The sequence below is a fragment of the Diadema antillarum genome, unplaced genomic scaffold (assembly GCF_040938485.1).
Source record: "Diadema antillarum isolate AM-2024a unplaced genomic scaffold, OU_Dant_1.0 seq00000119_RagTag, whole genome shotgun sequence".
Classification (NCBI taxonomy): Eukaryota; Metazoa; Echinodermata; class Echinoidea; order Diadematoida; family Diadematidae; genus Diadema; species Diadema antillarum.
In genome coordinates, this window is record NW_027271200.1 from 1,800,130 (window position 1) to 1,826,889 (window position 26,760).

At 38.5% G+C, this 26,760-nt stretch overlaps 1 protein-coding gene across 1 annotated transcript; it reads right to left on the reverse strand.

Annotated features, from left to right (window-relative positions):
* Positions 1-739: 739 nt before the first annotated feature.
* Positions 740-25,338, reverse strand: LOC139727134 (carbonic anhydrase 4-like). The gene is made up of 5 exons (XM_071638114.1): positions 25,326-25,338; positions 13,393-13,541; positions 11,288-11,354; positions 10,435-10,595; positions 740-769 (listed from the first exon to the last, which is right to left on the reverse strand). Exons 1-5 carry the CDS (start codon positions 25,336-25,338, stop codon positions 740-742), a joined length of 420 nt encoding a protein of 139 aa, XP_071494215.1.
* Positions 25,339-26,760: the final 1,422 nt, after the last annotated feature.

Sequence of the window (26,760 nt, forward strand, 5' to 3'; positions counted from 1 at the left end):
ACTGAAAGATCATTTTGACCCCCCCCCCCCCCCCAACCTTTCAAAAATGTGGCGCGGCCCTGAATAGTGCCCAAATAAAATCAATAAAATGGTAACATTTCTTTTATGTAATAAAATTATGTACAAACCATCCCCCCCCCCCCCCCCGCCTCCATTACAGGGGGAATTTACGCCCATGGCTGCTATGCTTAATCATTCTTTGCCTTCTTCTCGGTTGGGTTTTTCGAATTCGCTATTGTGTAATATTCCAAAAAAAAAAGATGTCACAAAAACTTATTAGTACATCATTCGGTTCATACCCTTTTCCCCGTATACCTATACTCTATTACTGTCATCTATAAAATGTTGAAATCCAAACTTAAAACGTGTCTGTTCCCCTCACAATGAGGACCATAACTGCAATATGTAATGTTTGGAACGATTGCAATCTTTATCTGGTATATGTGGTTGTTTGTTGCTTGTCCTTTTCTTCTGTGTTTTCTTGTTTGAACATGTATGATATTTAAATTCATTTTTATTTCTTGAAACGCCTTCGAAAAAAGTAGACCTGCGCCCTGTGCAAGTATAGACACCATTATTAGTATTTATTTATTTATTTATTTCGTTATTATTATTATCATTATCATTATCATTATTAATATCATCATTATTCACATAATCATCATTATCATATGTGAAGCAAGCAAGCTTTTCACGATTACATTCCTAGACAGAATGCAGAAATGGGGATCTCTGAGCGTTAGCCTTGGATGACCAGCACGACCGCAAACTAAGCAAGCAAACAAGCAAGTAAACAAAGTGACAAGACAAAAAAAAAAAACCAAACAGATGGTTAATGTATTATCGGCTCTGAGCGGCTCGGGAATACCGAGATCATTACAAAGAAACGAATAATTAATCACTGTGATTTCGAAGACTTCGTTGATACCCGTTATTTTTCGCTGTTCACAGAATGTGAGTTTTTTCCGACTGGAATAACAAACGATGTTAGAAAATTTAAATGGGAGTGGTAATTTTCTTGTGTCAAATTAATTGGAGGAGAGGTGATTGTTTGGGGTCTAATTTTAGAAAAGGGTAATTTTAAATGGAAATAATGTTCTGTGTTACCTATAATGTAGTGGTCACTGCAAAATGATGCAGCAGGGCAATACTGAAATAAATGCTATAGTCCGGCAGCAGAGGGGGCTAAGTACTTTTTCTCTGATATATATATATTATATATATATATATATATATATATATATATATACATATATATAATATATATATATCTTTTTTTTTCTTTGTTGATTATTCATCTTTGGGATCTCTACAATGATATTCAGGTGGGTGTGGAGCTCTCACCATTGGGCAATTTTAATTATTCAAAGTGGCGTCCAAAATGGCCGCCATGAAGCCTATACAAGAGTCAGAAAAATGTCACTAAAACACTAGTACTTCAATTAGAACACTTATCTAAACGGTCAGTAATATTAGTGCAATGTCTCTAGTCGAACAGAATCTGGTTGCCATGGTAACCATCAAATAATTGGAACAAACCTCAAAAAAGTTAGCAAAGTATGCAAAACACACAAAAATGCCTGTTATTTGTGCGACGTCAACGAAATATCAAATACCTGCATACCTCTTACAAAGAAAGCCTTAATGAAGTTACCATTAATCTAGCCTTAATCTATATTTATAGTTGCCATAGCAACCTAAACTTGAATTTAATTGTGAATAAATGCCGAAGGATTGAATTGCAGTATAGCAATGATGTGAAAATGTGAAATACCATATTTCAGGTCTTTACTCCACATATGCCTATATTGGTTACACAAATCCAGTACCTCCCTCTGTTATAATTATGAAGTTGATATGTCCTGGTTGCCATGGTAACTGCTCAATGTCACTTTCAAGGACAGTCCCACAACATGCATACATACACATTGTCACAAAATTGCTTGACACTATTAAAATTAGATGGCAAGAGACTAACATCTTTGTGTAATACTTATTGGATGGATAAACCGACTGTTAGCTGGGATTTGCATGTTTTCATTTGTTTCCAAGTTGTAATATAAAAATAAAATCATACAGTGTGAAATATTTTCATGGTTTTGTCAAAATATTGGAACATACATTGCAATATTACAGCCTGCATAAATTTCCTTAAAAAATCGTTCATTAAGTGTTTACGTGAAAACAACATTTCAAAAATGAGACTTCCTAGTATGTGGTACAAGGTGAAGAGTATAATGAAATAACTTTCACATTCATGACATTGACATCAATACATACATTGTTCGTAATAAACTACAGTCCTTGAGGATGAAAATCAAGTTTGTTTCATGATTTCCTGTTAATTATCTCACTACACTTACCTGTAGTTTTTATTCATGAGTCATGCATATTAATTTAACCGAAGTTGATATTATACAAGTGTATAAGGCAAAAACACTCTGAAAAAGAAAATATGTGTTTGTTATAATTTTCTGTAAAAACAAAAAACAAAACAAAAAACAAAAAACATATTATGACTTACTTTTCTTGTTTCATTTCTGTAGTACATGTAGGTTTCTAAATTAGGTCATGTAAGTTTTTTAAGATTCAGGTTCCAGTTCTGATGAGTAGCTTATTTTCACTTTGCTTCATTATGCGAGGGACTATAGTATCGAATATAAACTTGGCCGCCTCACTTTTAAAAAACATAGCGCCAGCCCCGATATGAGTGGTTCTTATATTAAGGGATGTTTAAGAATAAAGTGCCTTATGAGTGTTTGAACTTCTTAAATTTTCATATCTTTCTATGCTTGAATTTAGGATAAAACCGATTTTGTTAAGCTAAGATTTATTTCTGGCTACTGGCTATTTGTAAGCCGATTTTGTAATCTAATCTTTATGGTTTGACATCGTGGTTTAACTCTCAAACAAGTAGCACATGTCTTCTAAAGGTGGCCCAACTCACGGCTTAACTCTCCTTGCTCTGCAAAGTGTTGACATTTATTTTTCTAAAGAAAGTTCTTTTTTTTTATTAGGCAATATCCTAGAAAAGTAGAAGAAATTTTCATAGCTATGACAAGACAGGTTTATAGTTGTTCTTCAATTTGGTAACAAACACTTGTTGTGAGCAAGAATTGATTAGGAAACATATCCAAAAATGGAAAAAGTGGTTTAACTCTCCTGCATCTCCTCTACTTGATATCATAGGATTTTCTTTAATGTATATAATTTTATGATGCTTCAAGACATCGTAGGCAATTATCTCTTCAGATGATACTCTCATGGTAACATGTATAACACCAAGAAAAAGGCAAATTCGGAAGACAACGATGTAGTCAGTTTCTTTTACAGATTGATAAGCTTCCGATATATATATATATATATATATATATATATATATATACAGGTTACTTATAAATTTTGAAACATCCCAGGACTATACATTCGTATGTAAAATATCATGTCTGGAACCAGCCAAAGAGCAAGTATCCATGGCAACCATCTACTCGGGTCCTTTAGGTAAAATAGTTTCTACGAATTTCTGCCAAACATTCTGGTCAACACGTCCCTCACCACACACACAAACCCGATTCCATATCATTTTGTATTTATATTGTGCATTTTAGGGATTTTAAGCTAATTCAATGTTTACCGTGGCAACTGTCCTGCAACAAAAAATGTCAAAAATATCTTGTTCAAGTTATTGGACCTTTGGACAAATGCTCCAATCCAAACGTTGATATAGTAGCATTTACAACACATGATTACATACATTTTCCTATATTGAGGGCTGTGTGGCGGCTATGTTGGACGCCATTTTGAATAATCAAAATTGCCCAAGGGTGAGAGCTCCACAACCACCTGAATACCTTTGAAAAGACCCAAAAGATGAATAATCATCAGAGAAAAAAAAACTGTATCAGAGAAAAAGTACTTCGGCCAAAAAAAAAAAAAAAAAAAAAAAAAATGGCTTTTGGCTGCCGGACTTCTAAATACGGTATAAACAGAAAATAGCATCGAAATTCTCCTAGACACATCTGGAGGCGGTGATAAGAATTTTCAAAATAGATGCAGTAATGTACTCATTAATTTATGAAATAAAGGTAAAATATGTGGGCCCATAAGTAGACATATTCATGGGGTACTCCATGACATTTCATCCCTGCCTGCCTCTGAGTAGTTGTCGTGGGCCGTGGGTTCGGGGGATGCCCGATGGGGAATTATTGTTCTGGTGAATTGGCCTGGAGGTTAAGAAGTTTGATATCCAGAGGTAATAGTTGTAGGCTATCAGGATTGGTGGGAAAGCCCTAGAGGGAGTAATCAACCGGGTGATATTTATCTGGTGGGTAATTGCCCTGCGAAAATTGTCCTGGTGGTATTTATCCGGGGATGGGGGATGTTTTCGGGGAGGGGTGAGTTGCAGGGCCGTCACCAGCTTTTTTTTTCAAAGGGGGGGGGGGGTGCGTTTTGACAGTAAATGTAAACTGTGAGATTTTTTTTTATTTGATTTATTGGATCCTGTGTCATCATGTACATTTACACATACTCTATATATGTACATACATGTGATTGTATACATACACGAATCTTTCGCTATGAAGGACTATACGGGGGTACATTATGTGACGGTGTGAGATCCTCGACGATGATCAATTTCGCTCCTTCAGTGCGGAGGGTGTGGGAGGGGGATACCCCCTCCCACGGTGGGAACTTTTTGTAAAAACAAAAGTGTAAAAGTCGCGTTTCGTAGAGCATAGTGAAAATGAAAATAATATGAAGGACTATTACGGGGATACATTATGTGACGATGTGAGATCCTCGGCGAGGGAGCGAAGCAACCGAGCGGGAGAGGGTGTAGGAGGGGGATACCCCTTCCACGGAGGGACTTTTTGTAAAAAGAAAAAAAAAGGAGAATTGCATAACAATTAAATGCGAGCGAGCGGAGCGAGCGAGCTTGAAATTTTTGATATTTTACAATCCCAAACTGCGGTTTGTAGCTATATTTTTTCGCTTTGGAAATGAAGGGGGGGGGGGGGGGCGCACCGGGCGCAACTGCTGGCAATTACTGGCATCAGCATGAGGATAATGGCATAACGATTAAATGCGAGCAAGCGGAGCGAGAGAGCTTGAAACTTTTGACAAATTTACAGTCCAAAAACTTCCGTTGGTACCTATATTTCTTCGCTTTGAAAATTAAGGGGGGCGCACAGGGCGCAACTGCTGGCAATTACTGGCAGTAACATCAGGAGAATGGCATAACAATTAAATGCGAGCGAGCAGAACGAGTGAGCTTGAAAATTTTGACACCGTCAAAAAACTGCCGTTTGTATCTATATTTTTTCGTTTTCGAAATTAAGGGGGGGGGGGGCTTACCGGGTGCAACTGCTGGCAATTACTGGCAGCAACGTCAGGAGAACGGCACAACGATTAAATGCAAGCGAGAGAAGCGAGCGAGCTCGAAAATGTTGGCATTTCACAGTTTTAAAAAAATGCCGTTTTTAGCTACGCATCTTTTCGCTTTGAAAATTAAGAGGGGGCACCGGGCGCAATTGCTGGCAATTACTGGCAGTAACATCAGGAGAATGGCAAGGCGATTAAATGCGAGCTAGCGGAGCGAGCGACCTTGAAAAATTTGACAATTTACTGTCAAAAAATTACCGTTTGTAGCTGTATTTGTTCGCTTTGGAAATTAAGCAGGGCGCACCGGGCGCAACTGCTGGCAATTACTGGCAGCAACATCAGGAGAATGGGATAACGATTAAATGCGAGCTAGCGGAGCGAGCGACCTTGAAAAATTTGACAATTTACTGTCAAAAAAACTTCCGTTTCTAGGTATATTTCTTCGCTTTGGAAATTAAGGGGGCGCACAGGGCGCAACTGCTGGCAATTACTGGCAGCAACATCAGGAGAATGGCATAACGATTATATCGTCTGTATCACTTCAGTCAATCAATTTTCCTTACAACGTTTCTGTTACCCCAAGGTTCCACAATTATGTTTTCTCAATTTACTTTGTTTTGATTATGCAACCGTATTCTATGTTACCAAAGGAAGTGAAATGTTTATGTTCTTTTCGAAAAAAGAAATAAAGTTTGAATTGAATTGAATTGATTAAAATGCGAGCGAGCTTGAAAATTTTGACATTTTACAGTCTAAAAACTGCCGTTTGTAGCTATCCTTTTCGCTTTGGAAATTAAGGGGGCTCACCGGGTGCAACTGCTGGCAATTTGATACTGGCAGCAACATCAGGAGAATAGCAGAGCGATTAAATACGAGCGAGCGGAGCGAGTGAGAGTAAAAATTCTGACATTTTACAGTCCAAAAACTGCCGTTTTTAGCTATAAATATGTTGTTTTCGCTTTGGAAATTAAGGGGGGCGGTGCGCCACTGGTAGTCAAGGATGTCGGTTTATTGTTCATGATTGGGGGAGGTATGACCAGCGAGGGGGCGTCGAAGTGACCAAGCGGGGGAAGGATGTCCAAAATCTGCACTTTAGAGCATCCCCTAATTGTTTGTGTTTGTGTGTGTTTGTGTGTGTTTGTGTGTGTTTGTGTGTCTTGGGAAAGTTGGGAAATAGCCCGTCAAGTCTTATTATTGGCAATGCAAGGCATTTTAATATAGACTATAGTATGTAAAGCAACAATCAGTGATCTAGCTTTGATATAACGAAGTGTAAGGTACAGAGATGTAATTCTACATCACATTGCGCAACATTACAGCGACTCTTTGCCGTTCGGATGTTCTGAGTACACTGCTCCATCCTGCCTATCATTCAGAAAGCCAACCAGGAATCACGATGAATCACAATCTTTTGTCGGCTCCGGGCTTTTTGAACAATGTTTCACACTATTGATGCCTCTTTTATTATGGTTAAAAGAAATCTTAGAGAAAAAAAAATAATTTCTTGCTCACCCTTTCATGTCAATTTCAAAAGCAGTTTATTAACCTTTGAATTACCATTTTGATATTTTTTTTTTTACCAGCGGATTGGGGGGGGGGGGCACGTGCCCCCCCCCCCCCTATCCCACCCCCGTTACGCCACTGATTGGAGACCTATAACGGGGGAGGGGGTGGGCGGGGTATCTTCCTCCCATGCGATGGAGCTTTTGCTTTTTCTGAATTGATAATCCGTTGCACAATGAATGAAATATTCCGTATACAGTACGGTCGATAGATAGTAAACACTGTATGTATAATGCATCAGTGCTACCAGATCCGGGGTGCGATTGTTTTTGTTTTTTGTTTTTGTTTTTGTTTTGTTTTTGTTTTGCTTTTTGTTTTTTGTTTTGTTTTTTCCCCCTGGTGCAAAATAAAAATAAAAATTGAATAAGAAAAAAAAAAACAATTATTTAGCGTCCGGCGTTGAGGTCACTCGCAGACTGAAGCATTTTTTTTTGATAAACAATTTTTTTTAGGTTCTGAAGGGGGTGCGTTCGCACCCAGCGCCCCCCCCCCCCCCCCGTGACGCCCATGAGTTGCCCTATCGGGAATAGCCCTGGAGGTAAGTTGTTCGGGGCTAGCCCTGCGATTGCCCTGGAGGGTAACTGCGCTGGGAAAGTAGAAGATTGCAGTGGTAAATCCCTAGGGTATCTATCGGGTTGTAGTTGTTATACCAGGGGTACTAATGCGGGAAGTAGTTATCCCGATTGTAGTGCAACCTTCGTCATTTGTCGGTGTTAGACACTGTGTTGTCACGGAAACAGTATTTTCAGGATAAAAATACCAGTGTTTTGCTCCATTGGTCAGGTTTATGCATTGAGATTTTGGTGAGGAAAATCATTTCTAAATAAACTGAACATATCTTTGATCATCGTAGGGCAATGTGTTGCCGTTGGGTGGTACTATAATGACAAGTTTGTTTTTTTTTCTGAAAGAACATAAATTTAATTACCAGTTTTGCTGGATGAGCTAACACCATCGGGTCAGGGTGGGGCATCGGAAATATTCAGTGATTGTTTAAGTTGCGTTTGTCTTTGAATTCACTGCTTTGTTGTTGTTGTTGTGATGATGTTTTATTTGATAGTGCTATCTGGGGGTAGTCATCTGTGGGATAGTTATCCAGAAGTAGTTATCCCGGGGGTAATTATACGGGGGTAGTTATCCGGGGGTAGTTATCCAGATCCAAGGGGTAGTAATTATGGGGTAGTTTTCCAGGAAGTAGTGTTCCTAGACCCCAAATATCGATAAACAACTTGTCACCTTGATTTCTTGTCCTAAACAAATTCCGACCACTCGTTGACTTGTCTTTTTGTCCGCAACAAGTCGACTTTTCTGTTCCACTAACTAACCAATTTGTCTTCTTTTCCAAAACAAGTCGACTTGTCGTGTTTTGTCAACTCGGCATTTTGTCTTCTCGTCCAAAACAAGTCGACATTCCGAGTTTCAACAAGTCGTTATCATGTCTTCTTTTCCCAAACAAGTCGACTTCCCGAGTTTCAACAACTCATTTTCATGTCGTTTTGTCCAAAACGAGTCGACTTGCTGAGTTTCAACAACTCGTTATCATGTCTTTGTGTCCCAAACAAGTCGACTTGCCGAGTTTCAACAACTTGTCATCTTGACTTCTTGTCCCAAGCAAGTCGACTTGCCGAGTTTCAATAACTTGTCATCTTAACTTCATGTCACTAACGAGTCGACTTGCCGAGTTTCAACAACTTGTCATCTTGACTTCTTGTCCCTAACGAGTCGACTTGCCGAGTTTCAACAACTTGTCATCTTGACTTCTTGTCCCTAACGAGTCGACTTGCCGAGTTTCAACAACTTGTCATCTTGACTTCTTGTCCAAAGCAAGTCGACTTGCCGAGTTTCCAACAACTCGTTATCATGTCTTCTTGTCCCAAACGAGTCGACTTGCCGAGTTTCAATAACTTGTCATCTTGACTTCTTGTCCCAAGCAAGTCGACTTGCCGAGTTTCAACAACTTGTCATCTTGACTTCTTGTCCCAAGCAAGTCGACTTTCCGAGTTTCAACAACTCGTTATCATGTCTTCTTGTTCCAAACGAGTCGACTTGCCGAGTTTCAACAACTTGTCATCTTGACTTCTTGTCCCAAGCAAGTCGACTTTCCGAGTTTCAACAACCCGTTATCATGTCTTCTTGTTCCAAGCAAGTCAACTTGCCGAGTTTCAATAACTTGTCATCTTGACTTCTTGTCCCAAGCAAGTCGACTTGCCGAGTTTCAACAACTCGTTATCATGTCTTCTTGTCCCAAACGAGTCGACTTGCCGAGTTTCAATAACTTGTCATCTTGACTTTTTGTCCCAAGCAAGTCGACTTGCCGAGTTTCAACAACTTGTCATCTTGACTTCTTGTCCCAAGCAAGTCGACTTTCCGAGTTTCAACAACTCGTTATCATGTCTTCTTGTTCCAAACGAGTCGACTTGCCGAGTTTCAACAACTTGTCATCTTGACTTCTTGTCCCAAACGAGTCGACTTGCCGAGTTTCAACAACTTGTCATCTTGACTTCTTGTCCCAAGCAAGTCGACGAGTTTCCGAGACTTCTTGTTCAACAACAACCGTTATCATGTCTTCTTGTTCCAAACGAGTCGACTTGCCGAGTTTCAATAACTTGTCATCTTGACTTCTTGTCCCAAGCAAGTCGACTTGCCGAGTTTCAACAACTTGTCATCTTGACTTCTTGTCCAAAGCAAGTCGACTTTCCGAGTTTCAACAACTCGTTATCATGTCTTCTTGTTCCAAACGAGTCGACTTACCGAGTTTCAACAACTTGTCATCTTGACTTCTTGTCCCAAACGAGTCGACTTGCCGAGTTTCAACAACTTGTCATCTCGACTTCTTGTCCAAAGCAAGTCGACTTTCCGAGTTTCAACAACTCGTTATCATGTCTTCTTGTCCCAAACGAGTCGACTTACCGAGTTTCAACAACTTGTCATCTTGTCTTCTTGATCCAAGCAAGTCGACTTGCCGAGTTGCAATAACTCGGCTTCTCGGTATTTAACCTGTCTTCTCGTCTTCTTATCTCGTCATCTGGTTGGCACTTTTAAGCTTCCGTATAAAAATGTCCGGAAGAAGTGTCATCAAACTATTAACTAATCATGACAGTTCAGTAAACTTCCGTTACAGAGAACATTGCAATATAATTCTCAGTATATCTCTAATACTGTACCAAAATAATTTTTTTTTTGAATGTACTGACAAGGGCACCATATATCATCTTTTTCAACACAACTCTTACAACTTCTGTTAGATATAATATATCCGCATGGGCATCATTAATGAAGTATTGAGCAAGCTTGGTTTTCAACCACTAACATTATATACTTATTATTATCATTATTGTTATCACAGTGTATTATTATCATTTTTTTTTTTAACGAAACCATTTCCGAGTCTCGGATTAAAACTGTGCTAGACAGACAGCAAAGAAGACAATTTGTTTTTTCAACGGTGTTTCTCTCATTGTCGTAAATCAAATAAAGGAAGCTGTTTACCTGATTTTCGGAAATCTCAACCGGGTCAGCGAAGACTGTCCAGACCACGATTTCGTCGCAAGTGGGCGTGGTCAGGGAGCCGTAATAACGGAAGAAGTCTTGACGATTGTCGGGAAGAAGGTTGTCTAGAGAGATATTTCCTGAAGTGGTAGTCGCGTCTCCTGTTGTAATCATACAAGGAAGAGAACCGGCAGATGTAAAACAATCTTCTTTGCGTGTGTGTGTGTGTGGGGGGGGGGGGATGGATTCTTATTGTATGCCTTTTTTCAAGGGGGGAATATCACTCTCAAGGTGTCCTTGAAATGGCGTCATGCTACCACAATTCAGTGCTTTTCGGAGGTAGAATACAGGTTGAGAGTATAATTATGTATGGCTCCCTGGATGACCCGTGCCGTACACATCAAACGTTACCGTTTGCGTGAACAAACAGAGCAAGGATTAAATGTAAGATTAGGGGGTGTTAGGCCCACTGGTTAGGCCCCATCTATCCAGATCCCAACCATCGATTGTTGTAACTCATCGATCACTGCAGTCGCTATCGCAGGAGGTAAGGAGCGACTTCTCCTCTACAAGAATTTCATTTATTGCGATGATAACTCCAGTGACTGTCACTTGTGATAATTTGAAAAATATTCATGAAACAAGTTGAATATGGTGTTCAATAGTTTATCTAGTGTAATACAGTGTATTTGATAATTTATCATTAACTGACAAATCGATTTCGATTACAATGAATTGATTTAAAGTAAGGTGAAATTATTATCTAAGTTGGTCCTGGATGTGCAATCATATTCACTCATTGTTGCATCTGCTATGTGTGCATCATGGGAAGGTGAAAGGTGACGTCACTTACCAGACATGGGGATAACCGAGAGGCTTTTGACTATGGCGTCAAAATTTCGGTTTGTCTGGCATCCGATCTGTGGTAGTGGGGGAAGGGATGGCAGAAATTCGATTCATTTTACTGCTGTGGGTTACTAAAGAGTAAAAATCGCACACACACATACACACAGACATACACACAGACATACACACACACATACACACACAGACTTATAAGGTAGGGGAAAAAAAGCAGGAAATGATGAAGCATTTATAACTTGATTGATCAATCAAATTGATGATCCATTAAATTCATGAAAAAAAAAAACCAGTGGAGAAATGGAAAGACGTTCGTACCTTTATCATAACTGACAAAACCGCTAGGCCATCCTTGACTTGCAGGGCTTCATCGGCAGTTAGACCAACTTTTCTGTGGACAATGTGCATCTGTAAGATAAGATTACGTAAAAGCTGAATAAACATGAGGGTACACTGTAAAACGATACGAATAAGGCAAAGACCGGAATAGAACATTAATGCATTGATTTTGACGACACGGTAAAACAGGTTATATGGAACTGCAGTTGGGTTCTGCACTCACATATTTGTTTGTAGAAAATGTCTTCATATTCATAAAGATTCTTCTCAGATCAGATTGTTCCGTGAGAAGAACACTTATACCCATGATTCCAAGCGTAAACACGTATCAAATCGGAAAAGGTTAATTGAACAGTTCAAATTATCAGGTCCTCGGGAGGTATATCAAGGCAGTGGAACTGTTACAAGAGATTGGTCTAAACACACCCTATGAAACTAAACAAGTGTGCGTATAGGCCTACAGGTATCATGGTCTGAGATGAAGACGTGATTTCCTCGTTCCAGTTTGTGAACCCCACCCCATCTTGACTCCTTACTCGCGATGAGATGAGAGAAACGGACCAATGCAATTCAGTGGGTAATTGAGAAGCATCGACTTACAGCGCCGTTTGCCCGGTAGAGTTGCACAAAACAGACTTATATAACTCCTAATCTGCGTTTCACCGATCCCAAATGGTGAACCTGAAGGCGAACTCCATTCCATAATCAAGATTATTATTACTATTTTCTACACAATAGAAAGTGATAAACGAACATGTAATTTTAAAAGTGTCATGATCTGTTTAATGACGCCGTTATGTTTATACCACAATCGAATTTGCTGATAGGATGTGGCAAGAATGCCACGAATATCAAATCTCAAATCGGTTGTTCCATTACACTCTTTATGAAATGAAATTATGCAAGTCCCTGAATAGTTTTAAATGTAGGTACATGTGTATAGTTGTATTGACAATATCATTACGCACATAATGGCTTCAACTAATGCCTCTCTAAAATGTTTTAAAGAGGAAATTCTTCGTTCTAATTATTTTGTTCTTTTGTTTAAATTTGATGGTTTCTTATGCTGTTATCTTATGCCTATATACGGAGAGCTCATAGTCACGTTAGTATATGGAATTCATACCTTTCTGTTTGATCATGAACTTTTATTTTCTTCGATGTACCGGCATTTCAGTTTGTTTTTCCAATCCTTTTTGATGAAGAGTGTTGTATACATTTGAATTGAATCGTATTCTATAGAACAAAAATCAATAATTTTTGGTAACTGATAAAGCGGCTATAAACTCCATTTTATCGACGGATCGATGCAAATAAAAAACCATCGCTGAGTAACTGTTACTGTGAAATAATTTAATCAGGAGAGTTACCATCTTGTACTTCAATGAAAAAGGATAATACATTAAAGGTTTCTGTGTAAGCCAGGAGTTAACGGGGGACATTTCAGGCGAACAATCACTTCATGTAATTATCATGAGTGATTTTGAGTAACATAATTGGTTTGGGAAAATATGTGAAACTTGATACAATGTCCTAACTCGCATTGTTATATTACCCTAATTTGATTAAAACTCAAAACTAACTAACTTATTGATATACTACAAGGTAAACATGTTTCTTTAAAACAGAAGGATGTGTGTAGGTGTGTGTGTGTGTCATGTGTGTGTGTGTGTGTGTCATGTGTGTGTGTGTGTGTGTGTGTATTTGTGTGTGTGTGAGAGAGAGAGAGAGAGAGAGAGGGAGGGCGCCACAACACACCTCAGCGGGGTAGGTGACGCCATCCATCGAATGCTCAGAGCCTTTGGTGCTATCACTTCCCCAGTGAAAGTGGAACTGTAGAGCCTGGTATTTACACGACAGTCCCCCGCCTCTCATGAAGTAGCTGTTGGATGGCAATGTCACTTGCACTGAAAAAGAAAAAAGTATTTGAATGAGATATTTGTAAATTATCAAACGATGTAAGTAGGCCTATCAAGAATCTCACTTGAATACTATTGTTAGTGTTGTACATCCGAACACGTATACAATGCACACAATAACGCTCAGTTATTATGATGAATTACGCTATATCAATTGGAAATTTCAGATTGGGAGAAGAGGAGGGACTTATTACCACCCTCCTTTTCCCCTCACTCTTTCTCGCACACACACACACACACTCACACACACAAACACACATACATAATCATAACGATAATGTCAAAAATAATCATATATTTATATACTGTATATAATACATGATTTATGATATCTATATGATATGTATAATATTACACATTATAACATCATAAACTGAGTTTCTTTACTGTGCAAGACGATTACCATCATCGGTGTGAGCTACATGTGTATAGGGACTTGTATGGATAATTTCTCAAGCGATAATGAAATCATTGTTATGAAGACTATAACTATTGTTATATGATAATTATGCTAAACAGGAATTAAGAAACAAAATTCTTGCCACATGGTACAGTGGGTAACAATGTGCATTTAATCTATTTAAAGAAATGAATGGACCATAACTTATGCTAAATTTCAGGAAATGTCCACTGTCTTAATGTGTGATACGAAATCATAATCAAACGCCATAACTGCAACATTATTATGATTCGTCAACATTTTGAAATAGCAAGTGAGACAGTAGTGTTGCGTATTAAGAGCATGATGAATAAAGCGATGAGACTGCTACAAGTTTTCCATCATCCACGTCAAGCTCTGCTTATGATGACGGTCCCCTGTATTGATTTCTCCTTTGTTCATTATAGAAATACAGTATGCCTTGATTATGTTGCTTTGATTCATATTACAGACTGATGTTGTTATGAAATTGACATTTCCTATATTGATTTGCATACTCTATATCACTTTGTTTTCATTTGTTATCGTACCTAAAGAAAGAAAATGCAGAAATAAACCAAACCAATCCAAAACAAACCAAACCAAACAAAACAAAACAAAACAAAACCGACCAAACCAATCATACTAGCTAGAATGCGAACTCTAATGTGTTAACGTCTTTCGGTTTGTTTGTGTAGGCTTATATAAATACGTATTGTGTTTGTGTTATATACATAAATGAAATAATGACGCAAACGTCTAAATCGAGTTTCTTGGCCACATTTTTACCTACCAGAATGGCCATTATTTGTGATGTCCAAATTTCGTTCTTTGCAGTATCCGTCGAAACAGAAGCGATTGCAAGTTGACTCTCGCACTGCCGTGCAGCTGGACAAGGCGATCGGCGATTGATATCTCCCAGCGCACTTGGGGTAGCTCGAGGACCAATGAAGGGGTCCTACTGTTTGAAAACGACAGAGGAAAATCAAAATAAGGGTAAACAGAACAAACAAGAGAGTACAATGTTGTTGATAGGCAGATATACATGTAGAAGTTTATCATTCTGAGTTTATCTTCCGGTCCAGTGGTGCCCATGTTATTCAAATTCATATAACACTCATAATTATAGAACTCAAGTAGGCCTACGTAAACATTCGTTTGACTTTGAAGATCTTTTGTAATAACTTTGGACAACGAATCCAGGCTGAGGGGGTTCGGGCGTTTCATCAGGGAGGCATCTAGGAACGAGTGGTGGGATCCGAACTCAACAAAAAGGAGGCCTCCGCTCAAACTTGTCGCACACGTGGGAACTGACCATTTTGGAGGATCCCAAGTCGTCTTCCCACACGCTAGACATAAGAGATCTGCGACGCGGACGCTTATAGACGACGCAGCCTCACGAGTTGAACAACGGAGACAGCTGTCTCGCGCATAGGCAGAACACCATTTTAGGCCTAAATAGCGTCGTCTCGGCGTTTGCGTCGCAGATTTAAAAGTCGCTAATATTACACAATAATCTTTATAAGGTATGTGCTTCCTAAGAGATTTTCATTCGCCCGAGGAAGGCAATAGGTCGGTCATGCATTTAACATTATACAGATATCTTTCTCTGATAGTAACCCGCCAGTATGCCCTCACCTATATATAGTAACGCATTCTACAGCACTTTGAATCTGGGATCGTGATGATGCGAAGTAAAATGGCATTTCGCTTGGCTAAAACCAATAAACAATAATTAAGATTTTGTTTTCCGTGGTGATAACCAGATAACTGTTGATAAATCATTGTAAGTATACGTACCTCGGCATGATGATGTGTCGTAGATAATACTTGAACCAATGGCATGAAGCAAAAAGTTAATGGTGTCAGATAAATTATGGTAACAGCCCTCTGTATAAATACATATCAATGGAATTATATAACTCCACGGCCATCCCTGAAGATCAATTAGTGTTCATTCAAACCTTGAACACTTCCCTTACCTCTGCCCACCAGCCTTGATATATCATTTCTACTCAATTAACGTTGCTTGTACAAGTTTATACATACCATGCGCTCCGCCAGAATAACCCCACGTTGACCCTGTAATTTCAAGGAATGAAACAAAACAGACAAGACTAATGAAAGATATAGTAAAAAGTGGTGCTGTATTCGCCGGATATAAAAGTAAAAAATTAAAACCTACTAAAACTTTAAATTAGGAGAAGAAAGTACGCAGACACATCATGTAACTTATACAGTTCAATAATTAGGACAATAAAGATTTGATATGTAAATTATCTTATATTCGTTAGGTGTACTAAGCATACACCATGCCTCCATCAGTTAGCTGAAACAATATACAAAATCAACCACGCCTCTCATTTATTGAGAAACTGGTTTATTCATTCATTTTAGTGTTTCCATCAATAAAAGAGGAGAACGAAGACAAATCCATCAGTAATTCCTTATAAGCATTTTTACAGACTTTACAATTTCATCACAAGTGCAAGAAGAAAAGCATTAGAATATTCCCAGGAATTCTGAATTCATGTTATGTTGAAGCTCACTATAGTACAATTCTCATTGCGCTCAAAATAGCACGTTTTTGCGCGTCGCGATCAAGATCGACCCAAATTATTTCGGGGAAAAAAAATTGCGCAATTTCGGTCACGAACAAAAAAGACGCGGAGTGAGAACGGCACTAATGGTAAACAGAGTACATGTAAGAAACCGAAAGTTATAGGTTAAAATGTTGAAGTTTCACATGTTTTCAGGAATGTTTTGCGTATTAGCTGAAGCGATGATCTCATCAATTGCCTCCCAAGTCCCTCTTTGATGTGAATTTAAGTATAGGCTCCTATCTCCGCTTTGATTTCATTGATATGAAAAAAAAAAATCAGTCCTATTGCATTAGAATAGAACGTAATCACCTATATACCATTAATGACTTTCAGTTTAGTTCAGTTTTAGTTTCATTTCTGCATTAAATTTAATACAATATGACAAATTTCAAAAATGTTCTCGGAAGTAGTGAACTTCTGTATAAGTTGCAGTGAAGTGTGTCTGAATTTTGAGGGGGACTTTCATTTTTTTTAACATAATATTGTTCTCTTTATTTTATGTAGAGAGAGGAATTAAAGAGCTGGAAGAAGAAGAAGAAGAAGAGGAAGTGGAAAATGAGACTGGAAAGAACTTTGTAGTTGATGCCCGACGCCAAGCCTACAGAACCTGTCTTTTTTACAGTCTCTCCTCTTATGACAATGGTATGTTGCGAAGGTTGCATCGCAGAGTACCCCAGTCAGAGTGATCATGCCTGTTGTAACTAAATTTATATGGGCGGGGATTTGAATGTGAATTTGGACGATCGCGAGAACTTAAAGTACAGCAAGCTGCAGTAAGATTGTCAAAGAGAGAAATGAAGATGCTCGGCAACCAAATGGAAAGAGTTTGGGTTCTTGAGGAATATGACAACCAGACTCACGCTAGACCTTTTTTCAACGGACTATACCTTGGAATCGTCTTGGAAAATCTTTTGAATTTGTTTATAATTCATCCTGACCTATAGGGGATGAGGTCTATCAGACTGGGAATGTCGACAGTGTTCCGGAGATGGTAGAATACATGTCTGCCGTATATGGAAACTCTGGTTTCGACTATGAATGAAACTTCCCCTGAATGTGAAATTATACTTGTAAAAAGATTTGCCGTGTGAAAATGTTGAAACGGAAATATTAGTTTAATTGAGGATTGTAAAATTATCTATCATGGAGCAGGTGAATGGAAATGAAACGTGAATGTGTGTAGAATAACCAACGTGTGATTGTGTACATTGATCTAGTAAGTTTCTGTTGTATGTGCGACTGATGTGTATTGATCTTATGATTTGGATAGAAAAAGGCTATGAAGTGTATGTATAGAGGATTGAATGTGTGCGTGCGTTTGTTATCGATCGTAATAAGATGAAGGCAGATGGAATTACATGACCAACAGGATACAGTTTCTCTATTATTGATAATGCTGGCTTTGGTGGAAAGGCCTTGGAGTGGTTCAGGAGTTACCTGACCATGTTTTTGTAGTAATTCACTTGAAACGCTGCCAGGCAATGTTATGCTTGATGTTACCCTCACCCCCCCCCCCCCCTAGAAATGGTTTCATCGATCAATAATTTCTTGGCACTGACGGATCCAGGTGGGGCGCACCGGGCGCGCTCCCCCTTTATTTTTGTTCAAACAAAATTAATGCAATAAAAAGAAAAAATGGGGGTTGGGGTTTGTTGGCGTGTGTGCCCCCTCTTTACGGAATTCCTGGTCGGTGTTTATGACTCCATGTTCATGATTGTTGTATGATTATATCCCGGAATATTCGTATTATCAATAAGTTAAAGCATTTTTCCCACCCATGTTTTACTTGATTTATATCACAGTCTTATTATTTTGAACTACGGTAAACTTGCTAGGGGAAATACCCATCAGTATTTGACTGAAATTTTTGTTTTATTTGTTAAAAAAAGAGCTTCGAGAATTATATATCACTTACAACTATGTGGTCACACTGACGAATTGTTTTATGAATAGTCCAATTTCCAAGGATATTTAAGGGTTATTCAGTTAAAGTTTTCAAGGTTATTATTAGTTTTATTATTAAATTTTTTAATTATCTATCATGGAGCGGGTGAATGGAAATGAAATGTGAATGTGTGTAGAATAACGAATGGGTGAAAATGTGTGTGTGTGTGTGTGTGTGTGTGTGTGTGTGTTTACATTGATATCTAGTAAGTTTCTGTCGTATGTGTGACTGTGTACTGATCTATGTTTTGGATAGAGAAAGGCTATGAAGTGTATGTTCAGACGATTGAATGTATGCGTGAGTTTGTTATCGATCGTAGTAAGATGAAGGTAAATGGAAATTGATTGATAAGGATGAGATATAATAAATGAGCGTGCCTCCACTGATCATAAATGAATGGAGGAAAGGCGTCTGCACTATTATCTTCGATAAGCACATTGGTGCGCCGAGAAGCAGAAGACAAAGCAATGTAGAGGATGATTGGAATGTGTGTGTGTGTGTGTGTGTGTGTGTTTATGTGTGGGAGAGGGAGAGAGAGAGAAAGAGAGAGAGAGAGAGATACATTGAGAAGAAGAAGATAAAGGCACTGTAGATGGAGATTGATTGACTTATAAGTTACAGCGTTATGGTTCCGTGGAAAGGCCTTGCTGTGGATAAAGAGTTGCCTATAACCAACAGGATACATTTTGTCTCTGTTATTGATGATGTATCTGCATTATGACTTTTGTGGAAAGGCCTTGCAGTGGATCAGAAGTTACCTATAACCAACAGGATACAGTTTGTCTCTGTTATTGATAATGTATGTGCAAAATGGCTTTTGTGGAAAGGCTTTAGAGTGGTTCAGGAATTACGTAACCAACAGGATACAGTTTGTCTCTATTATTGATAATGCATCTTCATTATGGCTTTTGTGGAAAGGCCTTGGAGTGGTTCAGGAGTTACCTAATCAAACAGGGAACAGTTTGACTCTATCATTACTGTATAATGTATCTGTGATAAGTGATATTCATTGTGGTGTACCGCAAGGTAGTTTATTACGCCCCCTTTTTATCTGTTATTTATATTAATGATTTTCACAGATCGTCTCCTACACTCTCTTTTATTCTATTTTCCGAGGACTCCAATCTTAATTCTTTATTCCCAAAGAGACCGCAAAGTTCTTTTAGAAACTATCAATGAAGAGTTGAAACTTGTTACAATGGGCGAAGAGATCATCTCTCAATTTGCAAAAGAATAAGGTTATGTTTTTGTAGTAATTCACTTGAAACCCTGCCAGGCAATGTTATGCTTGATTTTAACCCCCCCCCCCCCAGAAATGGTTTCATCGATCAAATTTCTTGGCAGCAACGGATCCAGTTGGGGCGCATCGGGCGCGCTCCCCCACCCCCTTTATTTTTTTGTTAAAACAAATGAAATACAAAGAAAAAATGGGGGTTGGCGTGCGTTGGCGTGTGTGCCCCCTCTTTACGGAATTCTTGGTCGGTGTTAGTGACAGTAAATTGTCCCGGAAATTCCATGTTCATGATTGTTGTAAGATTCAAATCCGGAATATTGGTATATTATCAATAAATTAAAGCATTTTCCCACCCATGTTTTACTTAATTTATATCACAGTCCTATATATTTCCATAATTATTTTGAACTACGGTAAACTTGCTTGATGAAATACTCATCAGTATTTGACTGAAAATTTTTATTTGTTAAAAAAAGAGCTTCGAGAATTATATATCACTTACAACTATGTGGTCACACTGACGAATTGTTTTATGAATACATGTAGTACAATTTTCAAGGTTATTCAAGGGTTATTCAGTTAAAGTTTTCAAGGTTATATCAGTTTTAATGGAGTATCGTGTGTGTGTGTGTGTGTGTGTTATACATAGATATCTACTAAGTTTCTGTTGTATGTGTGACTGTGTATTGATCTTATGATTTTGATAGAGAAAAGGCTATGAAGTGTATGTATAGAGGATTGAATGTGTGCGTGAGTTTATTGTGGACCCCTATGGAAACCAGCTCTGCTGATCAGGGTGTTCCACCCCATGAAGAGGAAATAAATTCAAAATCGATCGTAATAAGATGAAGGTAGATGGAATTGCATAAGCAACAGGATACAGTTTATCTCTATTATTGATAATGCATCTGCATTATGGCTTTTGTGGAAAGGCCTTGAAGTGGTTTAGGAGTTACCTAACCGTGTGTTTGTAGTAATTCACTTGAAACGCTGCCAGGCAATGTTGTGCTTGATGTTACCCTCACCCCCCCCCCCCCTAGAAATGGTTTCATCGATCAATAATTTCTTGGCACTGACGGATCCAGGTGGGGCGCACCGGGCGCGCTCCCCCTTTATTTTTGTTCAAACAAAATAAATGCAATAAAAAGAAAAAATGGGGGTTGGGGTGTGTTGGCGTGTGTGCCCCCTCTTTACGGAATTCCTGGTCGGTGTTTATGACTCCATGTTCATGATTGTTGTATGATTATATCCCGGAAGATTCGTATTATCAATAAGTTAAAGCATTTTTCCCACCCATGTTTTACTTGATTTATATCACAGTCTTATTATTTTGAACTACGGTAAACTTGCTAGGGGAAATACCCATCAGTATTTGACTGAAATTTTTGTTTTATTTGTTAAAAAAAGAGCTTCGAGAATTATATATCACTTACAACTATGTGGTCACACTGACGAATTGTTTTATGAATAGTCCAATTTCCAAGGATATTTAAGGGTTATTCAGTTAAAGTTTTCAAGGTTATTATTAGTTTTATTATTAAATTTTTTAATTATCTATCATGGAGCGGGTGAATGGAAATGAAATGTGAATGTGTGTAGAATAACGAATGGGTGAAAATGTGTGTGTGTGTGTGTGTGTGTGTGTGTGTTTACATTGATATCTAGTAAGTTTCTGTCGTATGTGTGACTGTGTACTGATCTATGTTTTGGATAGAGAAAGGCTATGAAGTGTATGTTCAGACGATTGAATGTATGCGTGAGTTTGTTATCGATCGTAGTAAGATGAAGGTAAATGGAAATTGATTGATAGGGATGAGATATAATAAATGAGCGTGCCTCCACTGATCATAAATGAATGGAGGAAAGGCGTCTGCACTATATAAGCACATTGGTGCGCCGAGAAGCAGAAGACAAAGCAATGTAGAGGATGATAGGAATGTGTGTGTGTTTGTGTGTGTGTGTGTGTGTGTGTGTGTGTGTGTGTGTGTGTTTATGTGTGGGAGAGAGAAAGAAAGAGAGAGAGATACATTGAGAAGAAGAAGATAAAGGTACTGTAGATGGAGATTGATTGACTTATAAGTTACAGCGTTATGGCTTCCGTGGAAAGGCCTTGCAGTGGATAAGGAGTTGCCTATAACCAACAGGATACAATTTGTCTCTGTTATTGATGATGTATCTGCATTATGACTTTTGTGGAAAGGCCTTGCAGTGGATCAGAAGTTACCTATAACCAACAGGATACAGTTTGTCTCTGTTATTGATAATGTATCTGCATTATGGCTTCTGCGAAAAGGCCTTGGAGTGTTTCAGGAATTACATAATCAACAGAATACAGTTTGTCTCTATATTGATAATGCATGAAGCATTATGGCTTTTGCGGAAAGGCCTTGGAATGGTTCAGGAGTTACCTGACCCACAGGGAACAGTTTGACTCTATCATTAATTTATAATGTAGCTGTGATGAGTGATATTCATTGTGGTTTAAGTGGGCCTCTCTTTTCCAGTAACACAATTATTTTGAACATAAGTCTCACGTGTATAGGTTTCCCCGGCCAATTTCGCACTTTTGTCAGTCCAATTCCTTATTGCTGCATTCACATACTTTAGCGTAGATGACATGGTCGGTATTTCAATTTTATGATCTCTTCATTAAAATTCATTTTGGAGCATTCAAGTTACCGTTATCCTCTTGCTATAACAGATTACACTTTTTCAACTGAAATTCGTAAGACAAGCACCATTTCGTTATTCAATTCAATTCAATTCATTTTATTTTCATACTTCTCATTTATGAACATTACAACAGAAACCAGACAAGTTCTTTTACCTTGTGAACAATGTGCAGAAAACAAACGATATACATGGTGATAACACAGTAATTACATGTAATGATAACTGGTCAAAATCGAAATCGAAATGGGGTTGATCAAAGAGAAGTATGACGGGACCTACATGAAAACTAGCTTGTTTGGCTGTAAGCCCCGAGTAATCAGTGTTTGTGAAAAAGAAACGGAGAACGGATAGAAGATGAGACCAGAATGATGATGTAAGGTTGCCAAATTTTATGTAATAAAAAAGAAGAAGAAAAAGAAGAAGAAGAAAAGCAAACAAACAAACATTAGTTCATTCAATTCAGAATAGTCACGTGATCACGTATTTACTACGCTTGTTCATTCGAATTCATTTTCGAGCATTCAATTTGCAGTCATTTTAGCACATGCACGTGTTTATGCTTTGGTGAAAATTTAATGAAAATGTTTGGACTTTGACTGCCCATTCGCGAAATTGAATGACTAAAATACCCTTTTCGGCGAGTGGTGGCGAATTTGAATGAACGTAGAGTACCAGCCAATTTGAATGTCCTTTTTACGAATTCGAAAGTCACATGTGCAAATTTCATTGATCGAAATGCTAAAGAGAACGCACAAGTTGCAATTTTGAAAGACAGACTGTGCGATAACGAGGGTTTTTGCTAAATTGAATGAACCTTTTATCAAATGGACTGACAAAAGTGCGAAAATGGCGGGGAAAACCTATATTATTGTATACGATGTGCTTTCCCTTGAACCAGTAGCAACAAAAATGTGCTATTGGAAATAAAATTTCTTTGAAACATTGAAACATTGAAACGATGACTGGAAAACAGACTTAACGCACACGAAAACATGTTGCAAAGAGATGTCACGCAGCCGCAGTATCGTACGATCTCCCACATGCGTTGGCGCATTCTAATTGGCTATAGTACAGTAAATTAGGAAAGTTTATGTACAAAGGCGAAGAGATGTCAGTACAGTTAATTAGGAAAGCTTACGCACGAAGGCGGGAAATCTAAAAACGGACTTTTAGAAACTTGCCTAAGATGAAAAAAGAAGCCTACATAAGATGAAGAAAACAAAACTTACGTAAGATGAATAGGCGATGAATCTGAAACGGTCATTTAAAAAAAGAAAAAAACAAATTTATGGAAAACATTATGATATTGTGTTGCGAAGAGATTTAAGGTAGACCAGGTATTATCAATCCTCATTGTGTTGGTGTATTCTCCTTGCAGGAACCCGATGAATTTGAGAATTATAGGCTTGGGGACATGCACCCTTGAAAGAAATTTGCTGAAGGAAGAACGCATATTTTGTCACCTTCACAATCTTCGCAATTTTACGCAGCAAACAAAAAGAAGAGAGAAACATGAAGAGCAGCGTGGAAAAGTACATCGCTAAATACAAGAGTGGTATTATAAAGTAAATTTGAATGAATAGGTCGAACAATTAAAAAGGAGTCTATAATGGCATTGAACATTAATACATAATATCGTTGTATCAACTTATCTTTACCATTCCCCTTTCGATCTGTATTACGAGGTGTGCCGGTTAAATAGCTGCTGCATGTAGCATCTATTATGGCGACAAAATTTTGGCAGTTTTTGGCCAAACAGCTTGGAAGGACGGAAAATGGTAAACACATTAGCATACCACATATTTCTTATTTTTCGGATTACTTTTGTAGTGGATTGATTATGTCAATAGCACAAGCGGACACATAAATGTGTAGGATTTTAGACCCATATCAATGCATATGGACGATGACTTATGTTTACATAGTTTATCCAGGGCTCGACACTAACGATGGCCCGGTGGCCCGGGGCCACCAAAAATGAAAGTCGGGCCACCAAGTTTCAAAAAAGGGCAAATTTGGTGGCCCGCCTCGGGCCACCAAATTTTTTTGAAAAGTATGTATAAATTCGTAACTTTTTGCGCCGGAAATTAGCAGTTAAATTTGTTTAAAGGATGGATGAAAAGAACTGAATGAGTGCCTGAGAGTGAGTGTTGCAAGTTTGTTGAAGTTTATTTATGAGTAAATATGTCCAACTTCTAATTCTTACTATCATAAAACTTATAGATATTTGACTCATTAAAAAAAGAACTTTTAAAATGTTTTTTGTTGTTTTTTTTTCGGGACACCAAATCTTTCTCTCTCGGATTTTGGTGGCCCCATCGGGCCACCAAACAAAAAAGTTAGTGTCGAGCCATGGTTTATCACAACGAATATATTACATAATACATTAAGATACCTTACACAATTTAGTTCGGATCATTTTGGCCAGAATACTTGGTTACACTGACGTTGTTATGACGCGACAGGCGATGCTGAGTGGCATGCGAAGTTGACTCGAAATAGAAATGTATACCTATAGAGAACGTTATTAGTGCGTGTACGATGCCACACCCCCTCCCCGCTCTCTCCTTTTGTTTTCATTTCCGAAGAGAGGAATTTGTCCAAGACAAGTTACTGTAAAGTTCGAAGAAAAAAAGTTGTACTAAAGATGTTGCTGTAGAGTTCGAGAAATTTTGTTCTAGAGATGTTGCTGTAAATTCTAAATGCGTTTTAAGTTAGTTAATGGTCTATAGTTTGGTATTTGCTCTTACTGTTACAAATCAAGACGCGGTATCTTATTTGCGATAGCGCCTTCAGCCGAACTGACGCAGAAAAAACTAAATCGACACTGTCATCATGAAATCATAATGAAAGAGAGAGAGAGAGAGAGAGAGAGAGAGAGAGTTCCTCGATTTCTTACCGTGTGAAGCCATATTCACGAGAAAGGATGAGATTCTCCCGCTTCTTCTAAACAAGAAGTTGGTAAGAGATAGCGTATGACAAATGCAGAGCTCGTCACGAGGACCGAACCGCTCACATGGAGGTGCAATCGATGATCTGGCTGCTATGATTATGTTCGATCGTGAAGAACGCGATCGAAGGAGTGACGGAGGCTATACCGAGAAAGGAGATGTTGTTTACAGTCAAACCTGTCTATAGCGGCCACTCAAGGGAGAGGACCTTTTTTTTTTTGGCTTGTTTGCTGAAGAAACCCGGAAGTGGACGGGGAGAGCTGAGCTGAGGACCTTATTTTTTTTTTACATTTTTTTTTTTTTTTGCTTGTCAGCTGAAGAAACCCGGAAGTGGACGGGGACGGGGAGAGATGAGCTGAGGACCTTTTTTTTTTTTTTTTGTGCGTATGGAAACGGGCATACGTATCCAACTGCCTTTAGCAAACAGCGAGTGTTGTTTGGCAAACGTTTGTACGGTGTTTAGCATACTTTTGTACGGTGTTTAAGCAAACGTTTGCATGTTATTTATTCTACTTATGTCCCGTTCCATGCGTATGTTAATTTACTGCGCATACGTATATGCAGTTGATCGACAAATCAAGTACTTCGTTTGACATGCGTTTGTATTTGTGTGTGTGTGTGTGTATAAAAAAAATTTAAAAACTTACCAAAATGGTAAATGAAGGGTTATTAAGCTGCTTTTCAAATCGGTGATCAAGAAATGGGTGTTGTTTTTTTTCGAAGATTTCCTTTAACCATAATCAAAGAGGCATATAGTGTGAAACATTGTTCAAAAAGCCCGGAGCCGACAAAAGATTGTGTTTCAGCGTGATTCCTGGTTGGTATTCTGAATATAAGCAGGATGTGCGCAGTGTCCTCAGAACATCCGAACGGCAAAGAGTCGCTGAAATGTTGCGCAATGTGATGTAGAATGTAGACCTTTGTACCTTAAGCGTCGTTACATCAAAGCTAGATCATTGATTTTGCAGTGTTGCTTTACATACTAGTCTATGTTAAAATGCCTTGCATTGCCAATAGTAAGACTTGACCTGGGCTATTTCCTAATTATTCAATGTATATAAAACAGACACACACACAAACACAACAATTAGGGGATGTTCTAAAGTGCAGATTTTGGATATCCTTTCCCCGTCACTTCGACGCCCCCTCGCTGGTCATACATCCCCCAATCATGAACATAAACAGACACCCTTGACTACCAGTGGCAAATCCAGGGGGCGCACTGGGCGCCCCCCTCCCCCCTTCTTAATTTCCAAAGCGAAAAAAAAAATATAGCTACAAATGGCAGTTTTTGGACTGTAAAATGTCAACATTTTCAAGCTCGCTCGCTCCGCTCGCTCGCATTTAGTCCTATGTCGTTATGCCATTCTCCTGATGTTTCTG

Bases quoted from the DNA above. Each gene is read 5' to 3' on its own strand.
- LOC139727134 (XM_071638114.1), bottom strand. The intron at 11,355-13,392 runs GTGTGTTGTGGC...CCACTACCACAG, and splicing joins GCGTCACCTACCCCGCTGAG to ATCGGATGCCAGACAAACCG. The intron at 10,596-11,287 runs GTAAGTGACGTC...TGATTACAACAG, and splicing joins CTCGGTTATCCCCATGTCTG to GAGACGCGACTACCACTTCA.